General features: G+C 42.3%; 1 protein-coding gene across 1 annotated transcript; it reads left to right on the forward strand.

Annotated features, from left to right (window-relative positions):
• Positions 1 to 3,514: 3,514 nt before the first annotated feature.
• LOC134817867 (myb-like protein X) lies at positions 3,515 to 21,615 on the forward strand. The gene is made up of 6 exons (XM_063827219.1): positions 3,515 to 8,749; positions 9,353 to 9,509; positions 19,708 to 19,832; positions 20,100 to 20,209; positions 20,336 to 20,575; positions 20,755 to 21,615. Exons 1-6 carry the CDS (start codon positions 6,822 to 6,824, stop codon positions 21,267 to 21,269), a joined length of 3,075 nt encoding a protein of 1,024 aa, XP_063683289.1. The 5' UTR covers positions 3,515 to 6,821; the 3' UTR covers positions 21,270 to 21,615.
• Positions 21,616 to 22,091: the final 476 nt, after the last annotated feature.

The raw sequence follows: 22,091 nt of genomic DNA on the forward strand, positions 1-22,091 counted from the left end.
AGAATAAAGCTCCATTGCGAACTAGAGGGCTTACTCGACGAAGAGCAAGAAGGCTTTAGACCTCAAAGAAATACTGCAAGGTATCTTTATAAATTAGTAGCTACTCTAGATGAATGCAAAAGGAAAAAACTCACTACTTTCCTGCTATGCATCGATTTTAGCAAAGCATTTGATAGTGTATGGGTGAAAGGCCTGATTTTCAAGCTCAGCAAATACCAAATACAAGGGAACATTTTGCGGATAATAAATAACTTCCTGTTATCCCGCAAAGTACGGCTGAGGGTTAACAACAGTCTCGGATTTCAACGCTCATGTGGATGGTTTGGGCTTCCCCAAGGCTCTGTCCTTGCACCCCTGCTATTTATCCTCTACATCTCGGATATGTTATGCAAGGACCAGCTCCCACTGGAATGCAGCTCTAACTCAAGCCTCTTCAAATATGCTGATGATGGAAGCATAGCAGTCTCTCACATAGATCCTATATATGTGCTCATCGAATTATGCAGTTGATGTGCAAGTACCTTCATGTCTGGTGCAGTAAGTGGAAACTTATCCCAAACTGCGACAAAAACAAGACTGAGTGTATTATGATCACACCAACATCCTCATCTGCACCTGATGTCACAGCCTTTGGACCACTCATTATCGGCAATAGACCCATAACATATACATGTCAATCAACTGTTCTTGGACTGAGGATAGACGACAAACTTACGTTCAAAAGTCACGCAAAATTTAAATTGAAACAATGCTGGTTTGCCTGGTACAGGATCACTCAAAACTCCACCCGCCACAGAGGCCTGAATGCAAGCTCACTCAAAATGCTCTTCAAAACAGTAGTACTCACAAAACTTCTATATGCTGCTCCAATATGGCTAAAAGATAACCTAGATACTTTCAAAGACTTCTATGCCAGGGTCCTCTTGAAAATAAGTGGATCCACTCACCATCCTCCCAAAGATTTGACATCTGTCGCGCTTGGAATTCCACCCCTTGAGATATCCTACAAGATGATCACTATAAAATTCATAATAAAAGCACTTACAAGTGACCCATTTATGCAAGGATTCATCTTACAGCTAGAGGAGGCAAAGGCCCATCGATATCAGCACCATATTGATGAGATACGTAAGTTCCTAACGTGGACAAGGGGGTCCAACGAGCTCAACAGAAGCAGAATAGACCTTCTGACTAGTGTCCACAACGGTGTTGTCAGCTATTCAAAAGACGAAATAACCCGCTTTATGGACTTCACCTGGAATAAACATCTCCTACTGAACCCTAGAATAAATCCGGGTGAGATACTGGATAACATCGATGAGAGGAGCAAAAAGTTGTTTCCTCGCTATTCAAGCAGGAGCACAGACACTAAAGTAATGTCTCTCTTGCATGGCCATGACATCACCTTCACAGCATTCAAGGCAAGGGTTGCCAACAACTGCGACCCTCAGTGTCCGAATTGTCAGATGTTGGACAACAATTACCATCGAATCTTCTCTTGTCCACTGTACCGCTGTTCCTACAGAGAAACCATTCAAGAGCACTCCACTAATGACCAACCATGCTGGTCTATCTTAAGAGATGGTAGTGATGGCAGCATCACTGCCTTCCGATCTTTAGCACAGATCGCCATCGGTGAACTATCATAGAATTGATACTTATACTTATAGTGCTCCTTCACCTCCATCCCCCTTCATGTCCTACATCTCCTTATGACATCACTCCCCCTTCAGCCTCTACTACTCCTTTACTACTCCATCTACTGCCTCATCTTCTGGACATCATTATCTTCTAGTTTAGTTGAGAATTCTCAACACCCACTTCCAAGTCGAGTACTCTCGATCCACTTAGTCCACATACCTTGCAAACTTACAGCAGGGTATTTGTAATGGTCTAAGTCCCTAATACACACCAAAGATGGTTCCTCTATACTCAACCGTAGGAGAAGAGAATTAGGTGACTGTATTTTGTTCTAATGTTGATATTAATATAAGTATGTTCTAGTTGTTACTCCTTTTGTTTTAACGTTTTTATGGTACTCTCCTTAAATTATTTCAATGCAGTCACTCAGATGATTTTAAATCAGGACACTTAAATAAAGACACATACTCTGCCCACAATAAGGGGCCATAATTTTTAAATTATGTAACAGTATAGAATTATTATTATTATTGAGAAAGGGGCAAGTGCTTGGTTAACAGCACTACCTTTAAAAGAGTGTGGATATCTGATGAATAAACAACAGTTCTCAGATGCAATAGCTCTCAGATACAACCTGAACTTGAAGGACTGCCCTAAAACATGTATGTGTGGCCAGAAATACTCAGCAAACCATGCGCTCATCTGCAAACTTGGTGGATATGTGTCATTGCGCCACAACTCGCTGAGAGACACCTTTGCAGAACTAATGAGAACTGTGAAATGCAAGGATGTGCAGACTGAGCCAGTTCTTCTTCCAGTTGATGGTCTAGAGTTACCAAGGGGAACAGTCCTAGGAGACCAAGCCAGGCTGGACATTTCTGCAAGATCGATTTGGAATGCTTCAGAGAGGGCATTTTTTGATGTAAGGGTATTTCATGCCCCAGCCTCCTCCTATGCATGCAAACCGATACCAGCAATGTACCTGTCCCATGAAAATGAGAAAAAGCGATGTTACAATGCAAGGGTTCTTGAAGTGGAGAAAGGAAGCTTCACACCTTTAGTGTTTTCGACTTCTGGTGGAATGGGTGGTGAAGCTGAGAGACTGGTCAAGAAGCTGGCCAGTAAGATGGAGTACCACACTGGCCAGAGATACTCAGACGCCGTAGGATACATAAGAAAGCGCCTTCGCTTTGAAATTCTTAGAACAACAGTGATTTCTCTCCGTGGAGACAGAGGTGCGAGAAAAAACATTGTTGATATAAACAGTCTAGATCTTAACTTGGAGCCACAAGGCCAAGGGTAATTTTTAATTGTCAAGGGAATTTTTTGAATTCTTAAAGGGTTGATTTTATATAGGGTCATTGCTATATTATTATGTGTATGTTGTTTGAATAATTAAAAAAAAAAAAGCACAGGTAGTCTCAGTCTTAATGTATAATTGTAGCTATTATACAAACTTGATACATGCTACAGGAAACATCTAAGGCTAATCATAAGAATGACCTATCCTAATTTGCAACAGAGAAGTGATATTATCCTTGACAAGACATGTTTTGCAAAATCTTGTAAAAGTTATTTATAAACCTCTTATTTATATATCTCTTTGGCTACTACATTGTTGAAATTTGTCTGTGAAATGGTTATTTTGACTATAAGTGTTTGAACTAAATATGAATTGATTGTGATTAAAAAATTTTGTTTTATTTTCTTGATCTTGGTGTTCAAGAATTCACTTCTAATTATATTACATGCTATTACTGTTTTTTATTATTTTATAGTTTCTATTAAATATTAAGGCTATCTATATAAGATAGAGATTGATTTGTTACTTAATTATAATCAAGAAAAATCAACAATAAACTATTACAGGTTAGATGTTTACCTGAGTTCTATATCTTTCGATAGCAACTCCATCTATAAATCTGATTAGCAAGTCATTCTGTATTCCACCAGTACTTGTGATCCTGGTTGCAGCTTTCAACATGTTTTATGGGCCCAACACTCAGCTTTCACAGTTTATGACTTCTGGCCTCCTTGCGATGTCGTAGCAGGTAGACCATTTCTTGTTGTCGCGGGCTAACCAGATTGTATAGGAACATCGAAGAGCGACCAAAGCAGCCTCATTCAGGGCTTTATTATTCGTTCTCTTCTCCAATTCAAAGTAGTTGAATAGAGCTGGTACAGTATGGTGCCAGAAGCCCCTACACCCAATCTCTACCGTAAAGAGCAGAGCTTTCCAACCGCACCCGTTGATGCCAGGAATCAGCTCTCTGTTGTAGCGTGCTTCTTTACGTGCTACTTGGTCACTGAAGTTACTCGTCACCACAAGTCAGTTCAATTAGAACTACTTCTCTCAAACTATCCGACCATACTACAATGTCGGGTTTCTCCGCTGTGTTGTAAATGTGCTGTGGGAACTGGGCAGGTAGTGTATCCTCGTCCCATATCAGCTTCCAGTCTTTCGCTCTCTCAAAGGGCCTCTCCTTCCTCAACTTTGGCTTTGGGTGTTCATACTTCCCATCCTTCGACTTGAACCGTATCCATTCTTTGTCGGAGGTCGTGGAACCTGAGGAATTGTATGTCTCCAGTTGTACCTTTAAGAGTTTCTTGCTACACTGCAGACGGCTAGGATGTGCTTGATGTTGCACGTCTTCCAACCACAAAGTGCACAATTTCCTGTACTCAAGTAGTTCCACAATTTCATGTTTGTAGGGGTATTAGCCACGTCGTGTGTCGAGTTTAGGTGGAGAGCCGGGCTCATCTTGTAGTTGTAGATAAGGCTGTTCCATCCTAAGTCTAACTGCATCGTGTTCTCCCATGTCAAGAACTTGCCCTGTACTCCCTTGTTACCAGGGTGACTAGCATGTCATTCTCTGACACCGATTCTACCAGTTGTCTTAGCTTCTGCCTCTCAGTCAACTTTGGTTTGCATCCGAGTCCTACTCGGTCTTTAGTCACTACTCCAACCAACTCCTGGAAGTAAAGATCTCGCTCTCTTGCCGTCAGCTCCGTTGTATAAGACCATCTCGGGCTGTTCTCCTGTTTCTCTCTCTTGTTATTATAGGCTTCTACAACTTTGGTGTCATCACTGTTCTTCAGGGCGTGTCCCTTTGATACCTGAAGAGACTTGTATAAGTCACTCAGCTTCTTCAAGTTTAGCCCGAAGTAATCCTTGCTCCTGTACAGGACTGTCACAGTAATTGATCTAGTAACACCCAACCACTTCTTCAAGAATCTGGTGCAGATAGCATCCAGTTCGTACACAAAACTTACAGGAAGGTTGTAAATCATCAGATCCCAGGACATCTTGCTAGTCAGCATATTATTGTAGATCCAACACTTCATGACACCGTTGAGACCACACTCATCCACTGTCTGAAACAGAGTTTTTAGTTTGTCTTCAATCCGTTGTTTAGTGTCATTTAACCCTAGATCGACATAGATCCAGTGGCCCAGGAACTTAATCGGGTTGTTTCCTACATAGCTGATTATCTGGCCGTCAATCAATATCTCTGGGTCATAAGCCTGGTACGTACCATCTATCACCTTCATTCCCAGGGAGACACACTTGCTAGGCTTGGCCTTCATTTTCCTACTCCAATCCAAAAACTGCTCCATCAACTCTATATGCTTCTTTACCTTCTCTAGTCTGGAGGACATAAGTGTTAGGTCATCTGCAAAAGCCCGATTCGATGTAGGTTGCGAGCTAAACGAGGGCTTATAACCCAGTTCTTTTTGATCTTGTAGAAGATCTAACAGTAAGTTGAATACAATCAGGAACAACACTACTGAAAGAGGGTCTCCTTGAAAGAGGCCTAACATGTAGTAGAACCAATTTGACTTCCAGTCTTTGGTTACCACCCTTACAATCAGTTCATCATAGTACTTAAACATGTAATCTATGAGCCATTCAGGGAATTTGTAATGCTGGAGGGCATAGAGGGTCAAGTTGTGTGGGACTCTGCCATATGCATATATTAAATCCACCCAGACAACGAATATCTGACGTCTAGTAGATTTGGCGTCTTTTAGTTCTTCCATAAGCACTTGGGTGTGTTCAAGACAACCAGGAGTCTTCTTCAGAAAGCCCTTCTGAACTGACTTGTCTATGTACTTATTAGACACCATATAATCCAGCATCTTGTCTGCTAGAATTCCCATGTTCAACTTGCCGCTGGTGTTTGTCTTTGTAATATTCCTGAACTTGCTTGGGTCTGACAGATCCTCAGTCTTTGGGATAAGGACTGCTTCACCAAATCGCCATTGTAGTGGCACTATCTTCTTGTCCCACAGGGTAGATAGGGTTTGGAAGATCATGTGTGCGGTTCTCGGGCATCTCTTATACACCACATATGGTACACCGTTTGGACCAGGGGATGACTTATTACGCCTGCTCTTCAGCTTTGCATCGAAATCTTCCCTGTCCAGCTTTGTCAGCTCGAACTTAACTACTGGGGGCTTGGCTTCAGGAAGACCTTCCAACTTAGTGTAGATTGCACCTCGGTCCGTGTCCTTATACTCCTTCTTGAAGAACCTGTCTGCTTAGTGCTTCTTCCTTAGAGAAGCTTGGCGGTGCGTTGTTCTGCTTACCATTAAGTAGCTTCTTGCTGTAGTCATACGGGTTTTTCTTAAACTTATCCTGCTCTTTCTTCTCCTGCTTGCCCCTCTTCTTCTTGAGCTCATTGCGTCGATATTTGTTAACTTAATTTGAGATTAAAGTATAATGAAATTTATAATTTAAAGCACTGTAAATTTTAACATATCTATACTCTATAGCTTATGATAACCATTGATACAAAGTTCATCATCTTTTGCCAGCCTTCCAATAAATCATATCCACTTTCAAGTTGCATTTTATAATTTAAATATTGACATAAATTAAAGCATATAGTGTGCAGACTTTCTGTCGCAACAGGACAGGTTCTCTATCTTTCTACTATTAATTCATCAGTCGGACAAAAATCATACACCAAATGCAAATGGGCAATGGGCACTGCATTATGTTTTAGTGAATTGTTATAAATTTGTTGATTCTGTAAAGTTTACTGATTGAAACAATATCGTATTTTATTTTATATACAAATTATTATTCTAAATTTAATTAAACCTGTTTCATGCAATTGTTTGATGAATCATATTTTGCAGGAATAGAATGTGGTGAAGCTCTGGTTTAAAGCAATATGGTAACTCAACATGAAAATCACAACCAAGCTCAGGCTATGCTGCTGATCAACAAATTGCTTGGTCCAAATGCAGCAGCTAATGCACCTGTACCGCCACCACCCCCTCATTTAATGCCTGGTGCTCCACCTTTACCTCCACCTACTAATAGCTTTGTCCCTTACAATTCTTCAGCTTTCCCTCCTTTCTTTCCTCCTGCTCAACCCCCTCTACCTGTACACGCCAATCAGAACATAGCTCCTGAAAAAATGAACTATCCTATTGCAGACCAGTCAGAGCGCAGTAGATCTGGTAAATCATACAAACGAAAGTCACACAAACGGAGGTACGATGAGACAGTTCACAGACCATCAAAGGTATCACCATTTGATGCATTAATTGCATCTCATGGCACCAGTAGTGCTAATAGAAAGTCAAGGGATTCTTTCAACACTGACCACAGTCAGAAAGTTATGGGAAAACAAATAAGAGAAATCTTGTCACAACCTAAATCAGAAAAGGATGCTAAAATGGTAGACGCAGATGAAAAAAAGGAGAAAATGAGAAAGAAGACTAAAAAAATCAGAAGTGAGAAAAGTTATAATGATTTAAATGAATTCCTTTCTAATGATCCTGTTGCAAGGAAGCGTAGGAAGATTCAGGAGAGAGTTAGAAGTAAAAGGGATTCTGCAATTGAGGCTGATAGTAAGCCAGAATCTATCTATGATTACATGCACTTTGACCCAGATAAAGAGGCATTAAAAAAGAAGACAGAGAAGATTTTGAGTGGAACTCCCAGCTCTCAATCTAAAGAATCTGCTAAAATTGATGAGATTGATGAAGCCCTGATGGAAATCGAAAAGGAAACTAAAATAGATGACAATGAGGATAAGTCTGAACCTGTGCCTATGGCTCAACCAAAAGACTTGGAAGCTGGCGAGCTAGTAGAAGAAGGTCGTAAATCTGTTTCCACTCCAGCAGTTTCTGAACCCAAGCGCATGGGAATAAGAGGATCTCTCTCTAGACCTCCTTCACCAAAACCATCTGAATTAGATATCAAAAAACTTTTAGAAGATATGGAGGAAGGGGAACTGAGTGATGATGAACAGGAGTATAATAAGCTAATAAACGATGTTGAAACAGTTGCAATGACCACAGAAGAAGCCCCAGAAGCTACAATAACCACACCTGTCAAACTTAATGTTGAAAACATTTCTCCTGTAAAACAACAACCTATGTCCATCACTCCCTCTAAAACACCATCCAAGACACCATCCAAAACACCATCTAAAACACCAACAAAAACTTCAGACACAAGTGCAAGTGCTGCTGTGATGAAGAAGTTAAACTTAAATACAGCTTCCTCAGCTGATTCTGGGTCCAAACCTAAGTCTATACCTTTCCTTACAACATCCAAAGAAGATGGCAAGAAAGAAGTGTCTATCCTAGATGATATGGCGTTTTTGAACTCTATTAGAAACAAATATACTGGTGGGCCATCTGAAGCACCCAGTCGGCCTCCTCCCAAAGACGCAGATGAGAGCATAGAAATGAAGTCTAAGGAACTCATAGAACAACTTCTAAGACAGGATAAAATAAGTAAGGAAAAGGAAAAACAGAGGAGAAATAAAGAAAAACAGAGAGAAAAAGATAAAAAGGAAAGAGACAGGATCAGACAAGAGAAACGAAGAGATAAGCTTGAGCGGCGGGAAAAGTTGGAAAAGGAGGTTTCAGATCTGTTTTCTTCATTGGCTGAACCCACAAAGCAGAAGACAAAAACCAGTAAAGCGTCCGCAACATCCAAACTGAAGAAGGAGTTCAAGAGTAACTTTGTAAAAGCCGCTGAGGGTTTTGAAGGTACTTTGATGAAGAGTACTATTGATAACTCTGTTCTACCAGCAGAAAGGCTAAATGAAGTCGAAGAGTTCGATGAGACAAAGGAACACAGGTATTGGGCTATACTCGTGTAGCGTTAACAAATTTTGAACAATACTTTTTGAAAATGTGAGCAAATTTACCTCACTTTTGCTACAATTTACCAGCTCTGGATTTAACGCTAAACTTGCAATAGTCCCATCACAACGAGATTTAATAATATAATTACATCTGTCTGATAGAGAAGCAGTATTAAAACATTTGGGTATATTTCCCTAGTTGAAATATGCTGGCTCACTTAAATTTGAATTGGCATCTGCAGGCTCAAAAGGTGGTATTAGATGATTTACAATATCATACTGAAGAAAGACTTCGTATTGTGTTACCTAATTCCCTCGGTATAGCTTCTTTAACTTGGGTCGTAGTGTCAAATTTTTCTCATTGGTGTAGACTATGTTAGTTCTAGTAGGTAAGGAAAACACATTTTTAAGGAAAAAATATTTCATCATTTCATGAAAATGTTATTCTCCATAACGTTCTCCATAATTTGCAGTAAAAAGGATGTCCAAAATGGGCCAGTCATAATAAATTTCTTGATGTCGATTTTTCTCTAAACCTGCTGCTCTATCGGACATGATGAATGTAAAGAATCCAAACTAACAGTGCAAACAATTAGATTTGAAGACGGGCTTGTTATTCAAACAAGTGTTCCTAAAGTGGACGAAACTGAATTGTACCAGAAGAATAAACCGGTTCGATATGACTACAGCAAAGTCAATGTCGAGTATCCTGAGTACGCCGTTGCTGGCGCTATAATCTACAGACTCAAAGAGGTTGGTTATTGACTTTGTAATTTAATAAATCTCGGAACACCTTCGCTCTGAAATCACGGAAATCTTTGCACTCTGGGTCTCCAGCAGATTTGTTGGAAATTGCATCTTTTGAGAGCACGTTTCCTTGATTTGTGTATGCGATTTGTATGCGATTTCACCCCTGTATGCGATTTGTGTTCCGGGGTATTTGGAACAGGTTTAGGGTTTTAAATAGTTAGTACCTGTCCCAAACCATCATAAAAATCAAGTTTCGACCTCCCAACCCACTCAGGCCACTCCCAGGGGCCACGCCCATCCCAAAATAGCTGAAATCCAGGTCAAATCCCATACAAATCCAGACTGAGAATCTTTACCCCCGTATGCGATTTATGTTCCGGGGTAGGTGGCCCATGTTTTAGTATAAAAATGGGTACTGCCTATCCCAAACCATCATAAAAACCAAGTTTCGACCTCTCAAACCACTCAGGCCACTCCCAGGGGCCACGCCCATCCCAAAATAGCTGAAATCCTGGTAAAATCAAGATTGAAAATCTTTACCCCCGTATGCGATTTATGTTCCGGGGTAGGTGGCCCATGTTTTAGTATAAAAATGGGTACTGCCTATCCCAAACCATCATAAAAATCAAGTTTCGACCTCCCAACCCACTCAGGCCACTCCCAGGGGCCACGCCCATCCCAAAATAGCTGAAATCCTGGTAAAATCAAGATTGAAAATCTTTACCCCCGTATGCGATTTATGTTCCGGGGTAGGTGGCCCATGTTTTAGTATAAAAATGGGTACTGCCTATCCCAAACCATCATAAAAACCAAGTTTCGACCTCTCAAACCACTCAGGCCACTCCCAGGGACCACGCCCATCCCAAAATAGCTGAAATCCAGGTCAAATCCCATACAAATCCAGACTGAGAATCTTTACCCCCGTATGCGATTTATGTTCCGGGGTAGGTGGCCCATGTTTTAGTATAAAAATGGGTACTGCCTATCCCAAACCATCATAAAAATCAAGTTTCGACCTCCCAACCCACTCAGGCCACTCCCAGGGGCCACGCCCATCCCAAAATAGCTGAAATCCTGGTAAAATCAAGATTGAAAATCTTTACCCCCGTATGCGATTTATGTTCCGGGGTAGGTGGCCCATGTTTTAGTATAAAAATGGGTACTGCCTATCCCAAACCATCATAAAAATCAAGTTTCGACCTCCCAACCCACTCAGGCCACTCCCAGGGGCCACGCCCATCCCAAAATAGCTGAAATCCAGGTCAAATCCCATACAAATCCAGACTGAGAATCTTTACCCCCGTATGCGATTTATGTTCCGGGGTAGGTGGCCCATGTTTTAGTATAAAAATGGGTACTGCCTATCCCAAACCATCATAAAAACCAAGTTTCGACCTCTCAAACCACTCAGGCCACTCCCAGGGGCCACGCCCATCCCAAAATAGCTGAAATCCAGGTCAAATCCCATACAAATCCAGACTGAGAATCTTTACCCCCGTATGCGATTTATGTTCCGGGGTAGGTGGCCCATGTTTTAGTATAAAAATGGGTACTGCCTATCCCAAACCATCATAAAAACCAAGTTTCGACCTCTCAAACCACTCAGGCCACTCCCAGGGGCCACGCCCATCCCAAAATAGCTGAAATCCTGGTAAAATCAAGATTGAAAATCTTTACCCCCGTATGCGATTTATGTTCCGGGGTAGGTGGCCCATGTTTTAGTATAAAAATGGGTACTGCCTATCCCAAACCATCATAAAAATCAAGTTTCGACCTCTCAACCCACTCAGGCCACTCCCAGGGGCCACGCCCATCCCAAAATAGCTGAAATCCAGGTAAAATCAAGATCTGAAGAATCTTTACCCCCGTATGCGATTTATGTTCCGGGGTAGGTGGCCCATGTTTTAGTATAAAAATGGGTACTGCCTATCCCAAACCATCATAAAAACCAAGTTTCGACCTCTCAAACCACTCAGGCCACTCCCAGGGGCCACGCCCATCCCAAAATAGCTGAAATCCAGGTCAAATCCCATACAAATCCAGACTGAGAATCTTTACCCCCGTATGCGATTTATGTTCCGGGGTAGGTGGCCCATGTTTTAGTATAAAAATGGGTACTGCCTATCCCAAACCATCATAAAAATCAAGTTTCGACCTCCCAACCCACTCAGGCCACTCCCAGGGGCCACGCCCATCCCAAAATAGCTGAAATCCTGGTAAAATCAAGATTGAAAATCTTTACCCCCGTATGCGATTTATGTTCCGGGGTAGGTGGCCCATGTTTTAGTATAAAAATGGGTACTGCCTATCCCAAACCATCATAAAAACCAAGTTTCGACCTCTCAAACCACTCAGGCCACTCCCAGGGGCCACGCCCATCCCAAAATAGCTGAAATCCAGGTCAAATCCCATACAAATCCAGACTGAGAATCTTTACCCCCGTATGCGATTTATGTTCCGGGGTAGGTGGCCCATGTTTTAGTATAAAAATGGGTACTGCCTATCCCAAACCATCATAAAAACCAAGTTTCGACCTCTCAAACCACTCAGGCCACTCCCAGGGGCCACGCCCATCCCAAAATAGCTGAAATCCTGGTAAAATCAAGATTGAAAATCTTTACCCCCGTATGCGATTTATGTTCCGGGGTAGGTGGCCCATGTTTTAGTATAAAAATGGGTACTGCCTATCCCAAACCATCATAAAAACCAAGTTTCGACCTCTCAAACCACTCAGGCCACTCCCAGGGGCCACGCCCATCCCAAAATAGCTGAAATCCAGGTCAAATCCCATACAAATCCAGACTGAGAATCTTTACCCCCGTATGCGATTTATGTTCCGGGGTAGGTGGCCCATGTTTTAGTATAAAAATGGGTACTGCCTATCCCAAACCATCATAAAAATCAAGTTTCGACCTCCCAACCCACTCAGGCCACTCTCAGGGGCCACGCCTAACCCAGAAAAGCTACAGGGGTTGGGGCAAAACTAACGTTACATATGTTGGGTCTTACACCACCACCGTGTTTCATATTATGCTATGGACCTGTAACTTTGCAGATGGCATGCTGTAACTACTCATTCGAGGATTCCGTCGCCAATGTTTGAAAATTTGAATATTTAGACTACGGCCTACGTCCATATAATATTAAATCACCTATATTGTTCTTTCCAGACATACTAGACGCCCATTTATTTCAGATTACTGTAGATATTTAATTGTTGCATCTGATCTGAAAAATTGAGGTCAATCGGAGTTGAAATGACGCATTGAATGTATCTCGTTAACAAAATTGATTGGGTGATTATGTGATAGGACACCTTGATTGGGTTCCCTTGCAATTTAACGGGGCCATCTAATCACCTGAACAGGTAATCCAATCACCTGATCACACGTAATGAATAAACTCGTTATGCCTCGTATCTCGGACATCTGAGAAGCTACAACTCTCATTTTTTCAGATCGAACGTAATTTGAATGGCAAAATACAATCCTATAAAATTTGGCTCGATCTGATTATCAAAACTATTTAAAAAATGCGATAATGAACCTTCATTCGAAAAAATGAACATGAATATTCTTTAATTTAACATATTCCTCGAATGAGTGGTGATAGTAAGTCATACCAAAAAGAATACCCCGGAACTTAAATCCCCTACAGGTGTAAAGATTCTCATTCTTGATTTGACCTGAATTTCAGCTATTTTGGGATAGGCGTAGCCTCTGGGAGTGGCCTGAGTGAGTTGAGAGGTCGAAAATTGGTTTTTATGATGGTTTGGGATAGGTAGTACCCATTTTAATACTAAAACATGGGCCACCTACCCCGGAACATAAATCGCATACGGGGGTAAAGATTCTCAGTCTGGATTTTAGCTGGATTTCAGCAATTTTGGGATGGGCGTGGCCCCTGGGAGCGGCCTGAGTGGGTTGAGAGGTCGAAACTTGGTTTTTATGATGGTTTGGGATAGGCAGTACCCATTTTTATACTAAAACATGGGCCACCTACCCCGGAACATAAATCGCATACGGGGGTAAAGATTCTCAGTCTGGATTTTAGCTGGATTTCAGCAATTTTGGGATGGGCGTGGCCCCTGGGAGCGGCCTGAGTGGGTTGAGAGGTCGAAACTTGGTTTTTATGATGGTTTGGGATAGGCAGTACCCATTTTTATACTGAAACATGGGCCACCTACCCCGGAACATAAATCGCATACGGGGGTAAAGATTCTCAGTCTGGATTTTAGCTGGATTTCAGCAATTTTGGGATGGGCGTGGCCCCTGGGAGCGGCCTGAGTGGGTTGAGAGGTCGAAACTTGGTTTTTATGATGGTTTGGGATAGGCAGTACCCATTTTTATACTAAAACATGGGCCACCTACCCCGGAACATAAATCGCATACGGGGGTAAAGATTCTCAGTCTGATTTGTATGGATTAGCTGGATTTCAGCTATTTTGGGATGGGCGTGGCCCCTGGGAGTGGCCTGAGTGGTTTGAGAGGTCGAAACTTGGTTTTTATGATGGTTTGGGATAGGCAGTACCCATTTTTATACTAAAACATGGGCCACCTACCCCGGAACATAAATCGCATACGGGGGTAAAGATTCTCAGTCTGAATTTGTATGGGATTTCAGCTGATTTCAGCTATTTTGGGATGGGCGTGGCTCCTGGGAGTGGCCTGAGTGGTTTGAGAGGTCGAAACTTGGTTTTTATGATGGTTTGGGATAGGTAGTACCCATTTTTATACTAAAACATGGGCCACCTACCCCGGAACATAAATCGCATACGGGGGTAAAGATTCTCAGTCTGAATTTGTATGGGATTTGAGCTGGATTTCAGCTATTTTGGGATGGGCGTGGCTCCTGGGAGTGGCCTGAGTGGTTTGAGAGGTCGAAACTTGGTTTTTATGATGGTTTGGGATAGGCAGTACCCATTTTTATACTAAAACATGGGCCACCTACCCCGGAACATAAATCGCATACGGGGGTAAAGATTCTCAGTCTGGATTTTAGCTGGATTTCAGCTAATTTTGGGATGGGCGTGGCCCCTGGGAGTGGCCTGAGTGGGTTGAGAGGTCGAAACTTGGTTTTTATGATGGTTTGGGATAGGTAGTACCCATTTTTATACTAAAACATGGGCCACCTACCCCGGAACATAAATCGCATACGGGGGTAAAGATTCTCAGTCTGGATTTTAGCTGGATTTCAGCTATTTTGGGATGGGCGTGGCCCCTGGGAGTGGCCTGAGTGGGTTGAGAGGTCGAAACTTGGTTTTTATGATGGTTTGGGATAGGCAGTACCCATTTTTATACTAAAACATGGGCCACCTACCCCGGAACATAAATCGCATACGGGGGTAAAGATTCTCAGTCTGAATTTGTATGGGATTTGACCTGGATTTCAGCTATTTTGGGATGGGCGTGGCCCCTGGGAGTGGCCGTGAGTGGTTTGAGAGGTCGAAACTTGGTTTTTATGATGGTTTGGGATAGGCAGTACCCATTTTTATACTGAAACATGGGCCACCTACCCCGGAACATAAATCGCATACGGGGGTAAAGATTCTCAGTCTGGATTTTAGCTGGATTTCAGCAATTTTGGGATGGGCGTGGCCCCTGGGAGCGGCCTGAGTGGGTTGAGAGGTCGAAACTTGGTTTTTATGATGGTTTGGGATAGGCAGTACCCATTTTTATACTAAAACATGGGCCACCTACCCCGGAACATAAATCGCATACGGGGGTAAAGATTCTCAGTCTGAATTTGTATGGGATTTGAGCTGGATTTCAGCTATTTTGGGATGGGCGTGGCTCCTGGGAGTGGCCTGAGTGGTTTGAGAGGTCGAAACTTGGTTTTTTTGATGGTTTGGGATAGGCAGTACCCATTTTTATACTAAAACATGGGCCACCTACCCCGGAACATAAATCGCATACGGGGGTAAAGATTCTCAGTCTAAATTTGTATGGGATTTCAGCTAGATTTCAGCTATTTTGGGATGGGCGTGGCTCCTGGGAGTGGCCTGAGTGGTTTGAGAGGTCGAAACTTAGTTTTTATGATGGTTTGGGATAGGTAGTACCCATTTTTATACTAAAACATGGGCCACCTACCCCGGAACATAAATCGCATACGGGGGTAAAGATTCTCAGTCTGAATTTGTATGGGATTTGAGCTGGATTTCAGCTATTTTGGGATGGGCGTGGCTCCTGGGAGTGGCCTGAGTGGTTTGAGAGGTCGAAACTTGGTTTTTATGATGGTTTGGGATAGGTAGTACCCATTTTTATACTAGAACATGGGCCACCTACCCCGGAACATAAATTGCATACGGGGGTAAAGATTCTCAGTCTGGATTTTAGCTGGATTTCAGTAATTTTGGGATGGGCGTGGCTCCTTGGAGTGGCCTGAGTGGGTTGAGAGGTCGAAACTTGGTTTTCATGATGGTTTGGGATAGGTAGTACCCATTTTTATACTAAAACATGGGCCACCTACCCCGGAACATAAATCGCATACGGGGGTAAAGATTCTCAGTCTGGATTTTAGCTGGATTTCAGCAATTTTGGGATGGGCGTGGCCCCTGGGAGCGGCCTGAGTGGGTTGAGAGGTCGAAACTTGGTTTTTATGATGGTTTGGGATAGGCAGTACCCATTTTTATACTGAAACATGGGCCACCTACCCCGGAACATAAATCGCATACGGGGGTAAAGATTCTCAGTCTGAATTTGTATGGGATTTGACCATGATTTCAGCTATTTTGTGATGGGCGTGGCCCCTGGGAGTGGCGTGAGTGGTTTGAGAGGTCGAAACTTGGTTTTTATGATGGTTTGGGATAGGCAGTACCGATTTTTATACTGAAACATGGGCCACCTACCCCGGAACATAAATCGCATACGGGGGTAAAGATTCTCAGTCTGGATTTTAGCTGGATTTCAGGAATTTTGGGATGGGCGTGGCCCCTGGGAGCGGCCTGAGTGGGTTGAGAGGTCGAAACTTGGTTTTTATGATGGTTTGGGATAGGCAGTACCCATTTTTATACTAAAACATGGGCCACCTACCCCGGAACATAAATCGCATACGGGGGTAAAGATTCTCAGTCTGAATTTGTATGGGATTTGAGCTGGATTTCAGCTATTTTGGGATGGGCGTGGCTCCTGGGAGTGGCCTGAGTGGTTTGAGAGGTCGAAACTTGGTTTTTATGATGGTTTGGGATAGGCAGTACCCATTTTTATACTAAAACATGGGCCACCTACCCCGGAACATAAATCGCATACGGGGGTAAAGATTCTCAGTCTGAATTTGTATGGGATTTCAGCTGGATTTCAGCTATTTTGGGATGGGCGTGGCTCCTGGGAGTGGCCTGAGTGGTTTGAGAGGTCGAAACTTGGTTTTTATGATGGTTTGGGATAGGTAGTACCCATTTTTATACTAAAACATGGGCCACCTACCCCGGAACATAAATCGCATACGGGGGTAAAGATTCTCAGTCTGAATTTGTATGGGATTTGAGCTGGATTTCAGCTATTTTGGGATGGGCGTGGCTCCTGGGAGTGGCCTGAGTGGTTTGAGAGGTCGAAACTTGGTTTTTATGATGGTTTGGGATAGGTAGTACCCATTTTTATACTAAAACATGGGCCACCTACCCCGGAACATAAATCGCATACGGGGGTAAAGATTCTCAGTCTGAATTTGTATGGGATTTGAGCTGGATTTCAGCTATTTTGGGATGGGCGTGGCTCCTGGGAGTGGCCTGAGTGGTTTGAGAGGTCGAAACTTGGTTTTTATGATGGTTTGGGATAGGCAGTACCCATTTTTATACTAAAACATGGGCCACCTACCCCGGAACATAAATCGCATACGGGGGTAAAGATTCTCAGTCTGAATTTGTATGGGATTTCAGCTAGATTTCAGCTATTTTGGGATGGGCGTGGCTCCTGGGAGTGGCCTGAGTGGTTTGAGAGGTCGAAACTTGGTTTTTATGATGGTTTGGGATAGGTAGTACCCATTTTTATACTAAAACATGGGCCACCTACCCCGGAACATAAATCGCATACGGGGGTAAAGATTCTCAGTCTGAATTTGTATGGATTTGAGCTGGATTTCAGCTATTTTGGGATGGGCGTGGCTCCTGGGAGTGGCCTGAGTGGTTTGAGAGGTCGAAACTTGGTTTTTATGATGGTTTGGGATAGGTAGTACCCATTTTTATACTAGAACATGGGCCACCTACCCCGGAACATAAATCGCATACGGGGGTAAAGATTCTCAGTCTGAATTTGTATGGGATTTGAGCTGGATTTCAGCTATTTTGGGATGGGCGTGGCTCCTGGGAGTGGCCTGAGTGGTTTGAGAGGTCGAAACTTGGTTTTTATGATGGTTTGGGATAGGCAGTACCCATTTTTATACTAAAACATGGGCCACCTACCCCGGAACATAAATCGCATACGGGGGTAAAGATTCTCAGTCTAATTTGTATGGGATTTCAGCTAGATTTCAGCTATTTTGGGATGGGCGTGGCTCCTGGGAGTGGCCTGAGTGGTTTGAGAGGTCGAAACTTAGTTTTTATGATGGTTTGGGATAGGTAGTACCCATTTTTATACTAAAACATGGGCCACCTACCCCGGAACATAAATCGCATACGGGGGTAAAGATTCTCAGTCTGAATTTGTATGGGATTTGAGCTGGATTTCAGCTATTTTGGGATGGGCGTGGCTCCTGGGAGTGGCCTGAGTGGTTTGAGAGGTCGAAACTTGGTTTTTATGATGGTTTGGGATAGGTAGTACCCATTTTTATACTAGAACATGGGCCACCTACCCCGGAACATAAATCGCATACGGGGGTAAAGATTATCAGTCTGGATTTTAGCTGGATTTCAGTAATTTTGGGATGGGCGTGGCTCCTGGGAGTGGCCTGAGTGGGTTGAGAGGTCGAAACTTGGTTTTTCATGATGGTTTGGGATAGGTAGTACCCATTTTTATACTAAAACATGGGCCACCTACCCCGGAACATAAATCGCATACGGGGGTAAAGATTCTCAGTCTGGATTTTAGCTGGATTTCAGCAATTTTGGGATGGGCGTGGCCCCTGGGAGCGGCCTGAGTGGGTTGAGAGGTCGAAACTTGGTTTTTATGATGGTTTGGGATAGGCAGTACCCATTTTTATACTGAAACATGGGCCACCTACCCCGGAACATAAATCGCATACGGGGGTAAAGATTCTCAGTCTGAATTTGTATGGGATTTGACCATGATTTCAGCTATTTTGTGATGGGCGTGGCCCCTGGGAGTGGCGTGAGTGGTTTGAGAGGTCGAAACTTGGTTTTTATGATGGTTTGGGATAGGCAGTACCCATTTTTATACTGAAACATGGGCCACCTACCCCGGAACATAAATCGCATACGGGGGTAAAGATTCTCAGTCTGGATTTTTGTATGGGATTTGACCTGGATTTCAGCTATTTTGGGATGGGCGTGGCCCCTGGGAGTGGCCTGAGTGGTTTGAGAGGTCGAAACTTGGTTTTTATGATGGTTTGGGATAGGCAGTACCCATTTTTATACTAAAACATGGGCCACCTACCCCGGAACATAAATCGCATACGGGGGTAAAGATTCTCAGTCTGGATTTTTATGTATGGGATTTGACCTGGATTTCAGCTATTTTGGGTTATGTGTGGCCCCTGGGAGTGGCCTGAGTGGGTTGAGATAACAAAACTTGGTTTTTATGATGGTTTGGGATAGGTACTAGCTATTCAACCACTAAAACATCTGTCCACTACCCCGGAACACAAATCACATACAGGGCCGAGTAAAGATTTTTGACTTGAATTATAGCTTTTCTGGGGTCGGTGCGGCCCTTGGATGTGGTTCCAAGTTGGGTTCAAGGTGTTATTTAGTTATTCATATCATAGTGTCTATAATTATACGAGCAGTTTATTTTGACTTTTGAAGGGTTACCGTCATAAATTCTACAAATATAATTATTTTAACGTACGTGCGGCGCGCAAATCGCATACAAAATCGCATACACATTTCAGGGAAACGTCTTCTGCATCTTTTTATACTAGCAAAATTCGTCTTCATTGTTGACACAGTAGCGCAACTCCGCGCGCGTTGGTCGCGCGCGCCTTTCGCTCTATTCAATTCAAACGCGACGATATTATTTACATCGACCCTTTCTCTGCTATACTCCTATTTTCCATTATATAAAGTGTTGATTGTGCACTTGTTTTGCAGAAAAAGCAAAAACTCATCCACCGAGTTGTGAATAGAATCGGAAAAGAAAAAGCACTGGAGTTACTTTTCAAGACAGAAGAAATTGAGAATAATGGCGGAGAATCGACTGTACTAGGAGACAGACGGTAAGTTGTCTAAAATAGTCGGTAACTAAGTTTGCACTCTGCACAGTAGTAGGAGGGGAGACTGTTTCAACATACTGTTCGACCTTACGATACCATGTTTTGCTCTGTCGATATCAAATCTGTTATGTTAATTTGAAACAGTTTAAAGCGGCAAAAACGTCTTTCATCTTCATAATCTCGAAAGTTGGCGACATCAGATTATATATGATCAATAGTAAAATTCTTATATTGGTGATTTGATCGACCAATTGAATGCATCTTTAACAGGAAAGAGCCGGGTGGAGTATTTATGGGCTTGCTGAAAAAGGATTTGCCGGAGGACGATATCAAGTACATCTTTACTGTCGAGTTCGAGCGGGAAAGTGAATTTCATTTGGGTAAGAGCAAACTCCATTCTTCAAGTTTTATCACCCACACTTATTTACTGGACTTCTTGTTAAATTGAATACTATTATTTGCTGATGACGTGTTTAACACTGTTAGCTATAATTTTCTCATTACAGCTCGCAAGAGACATCAGAGAGCGGAGAAGAAGAAGCGGTACAACAAGAACAAGAAAGAAACAAATCTGTCGAATGCTCTAGAAAGCGCATTAAATCTCAGTTCAATGGATGAAGAGGACCCTGTTGTTGACTACATTCCTCCTCCTAACTCTATTCCTCTACCATTCATTCCTAAACCAAAGAAATTCGAACTGAGTTTTGTAAGGCCAGCTCAAACGAAGGAGCTAGTAGTAGTTGGAGGTAAGAATTTGAGGAATTTCCCATAGATACGAGTTCTTGTCGTTTAGAGGGAAGATTTGGTTCTGGTTTATATTTCTTGACATACTGTTGCTTAATTGCATACGGGATTTAAAATTGTATCTTATGAGTCATAGTGAGATGACAAGACAAATTTTCTTAAAAATAATTCGTAATTTCAGAAGAGAAGCCGAAACCCGCTAATATGACATCCAAGATAGCTGCAATGAAGGCTGGGTATTCAGCGTTCGTCAAAAAAGGAACTTCAACAACTGCTAATGTTTTCAAACCATCTGTTACCTCAAAAATGACTGAAGAGGACAATCTTTTCGACAACCTTCTCAGGGAAACAAAAACCAAGCAGAATGTAGTATCAACCAGCGACGATCCTGTTGAAATGTCAGAGGATTCGTCAGTTTTACCGCTCATTATCGGTCCCACAGCCCCCCTCATCCCCCTCGTCCAGCCTCCTCCACCTCCTGATGACGATACGGAGGCCCCAGAACTACAAAATGGTACACCTCTTGCCTCCTGGGACACTCCTGCTCCTCCATCAATAAAACCAGCTACTCAGGATTATTCCGGACTAAAACAGTTGCCAGCTGATCGAACAATGGCTATTATGGAGAAGGAGCGAGGAGAGAGCCTGAGTGAGGGCGAGTGTTCAGACTCAGAGGATGAAAAAATGGAATCATAGCATCTTGCCTATTATTGTCCAAATAAGGGCATTATTACTTCTAAATACCTGATTAGTCAGTATTGTCTTCTCCGCACAGGCAGTTTTAACAGTGATTTTAGAAACATTTTTTTCAGTATTTTCAAAATTTACCAGCGCTGAATTTTTACCAAAGAGAACTTGCTCTGAAATCGTAAGTTTAAAAATACCATGGTTCAATGTCTGTGATTTATTTTGTCTTGTAACTCTGCTTACACTGCTTACTGTTTTAACTTCCAAGGATGGCTGGTTTGGTACAAAATATTTTGTATCTTGATAATTTATTTTATATTTTAGATGTTTAACATTGATTGATGACATTCACAAATTGGTGTGTATAACTGTTCAAACTATGTAGAACCGTAAGCTTTTCTGAACCTTTTTCCATTAAGCTGCTTACGTATTAAATTGGAATTGAAATTGAAATCAAAATTAGAACAAAGAATCTGAATTCACAGAGCATTAACAGCAATGGTGATGAAATAATTTATTGAAATGAAGTTCTGCATATTATGTAATTAAAGTTAACTTTAATAATACGCGGCAAACTGCAAAGTATAAGTAACAGCTTTATCTTTGGTTTTACTGGTCGGTCACCGGGTAACTTTGGTAATATTTAATGGAAATAATGATATCGTTCGAATTGAATTAGAGATGAATGTCACTTTTGGTGAAATATCCTTCTTTAAATTTCCCAAGAATCAACACGACAAACAAGCTCATAAAAATGATTTGACCAGGTTAAAAATTAAATCAGTTTTTTGATTTTATTAAATACTGAAAATATAGTGTTTTACTTTACAA

The sequence above is a fragment of the Bolinopsis microptera genome, chromosome 7 (assembly GCF_026151205.1).
Source record: "Bolinopsis microptera isolate Bmic1 chromosome 7, MBARI_Bmic_1.0, whole genome shotgun sequence".
NCBI lineage: Eukaryota > Metazoa > Ctenophora > Tentaculata > Lobata > Bolinopsidae > Bolinopsis > Bolinopsis microptera.

What these genes read in the sequence shown, in the direction of transcription:
- LOC134817867 (XM_063827219.1), top strand. Translation starts at nt 6,822, where the DNA reads ATGGTAACTCAACATGAAAATCACAACCAAGCTCAGGCTATGCTGCTG. An exon ending in GATGAGACAAAGGAACACAG is followed by an intron (nt 8,750 to 9,352) that starts GTATTGGGCTAT and finishes GCAAACAATTAG; the next exon opens with ATTTGAAGACGGGCTTGTTA. An exon ending in GGAAAGTGAATTTCATTTGG is followed by an intron (nt 20,210 to 20,335) that starts GTAAGAGCAAAC and finishes TTCTCATTACAG; the next exon opens with CTCGCAAGAGACATCAGAGA.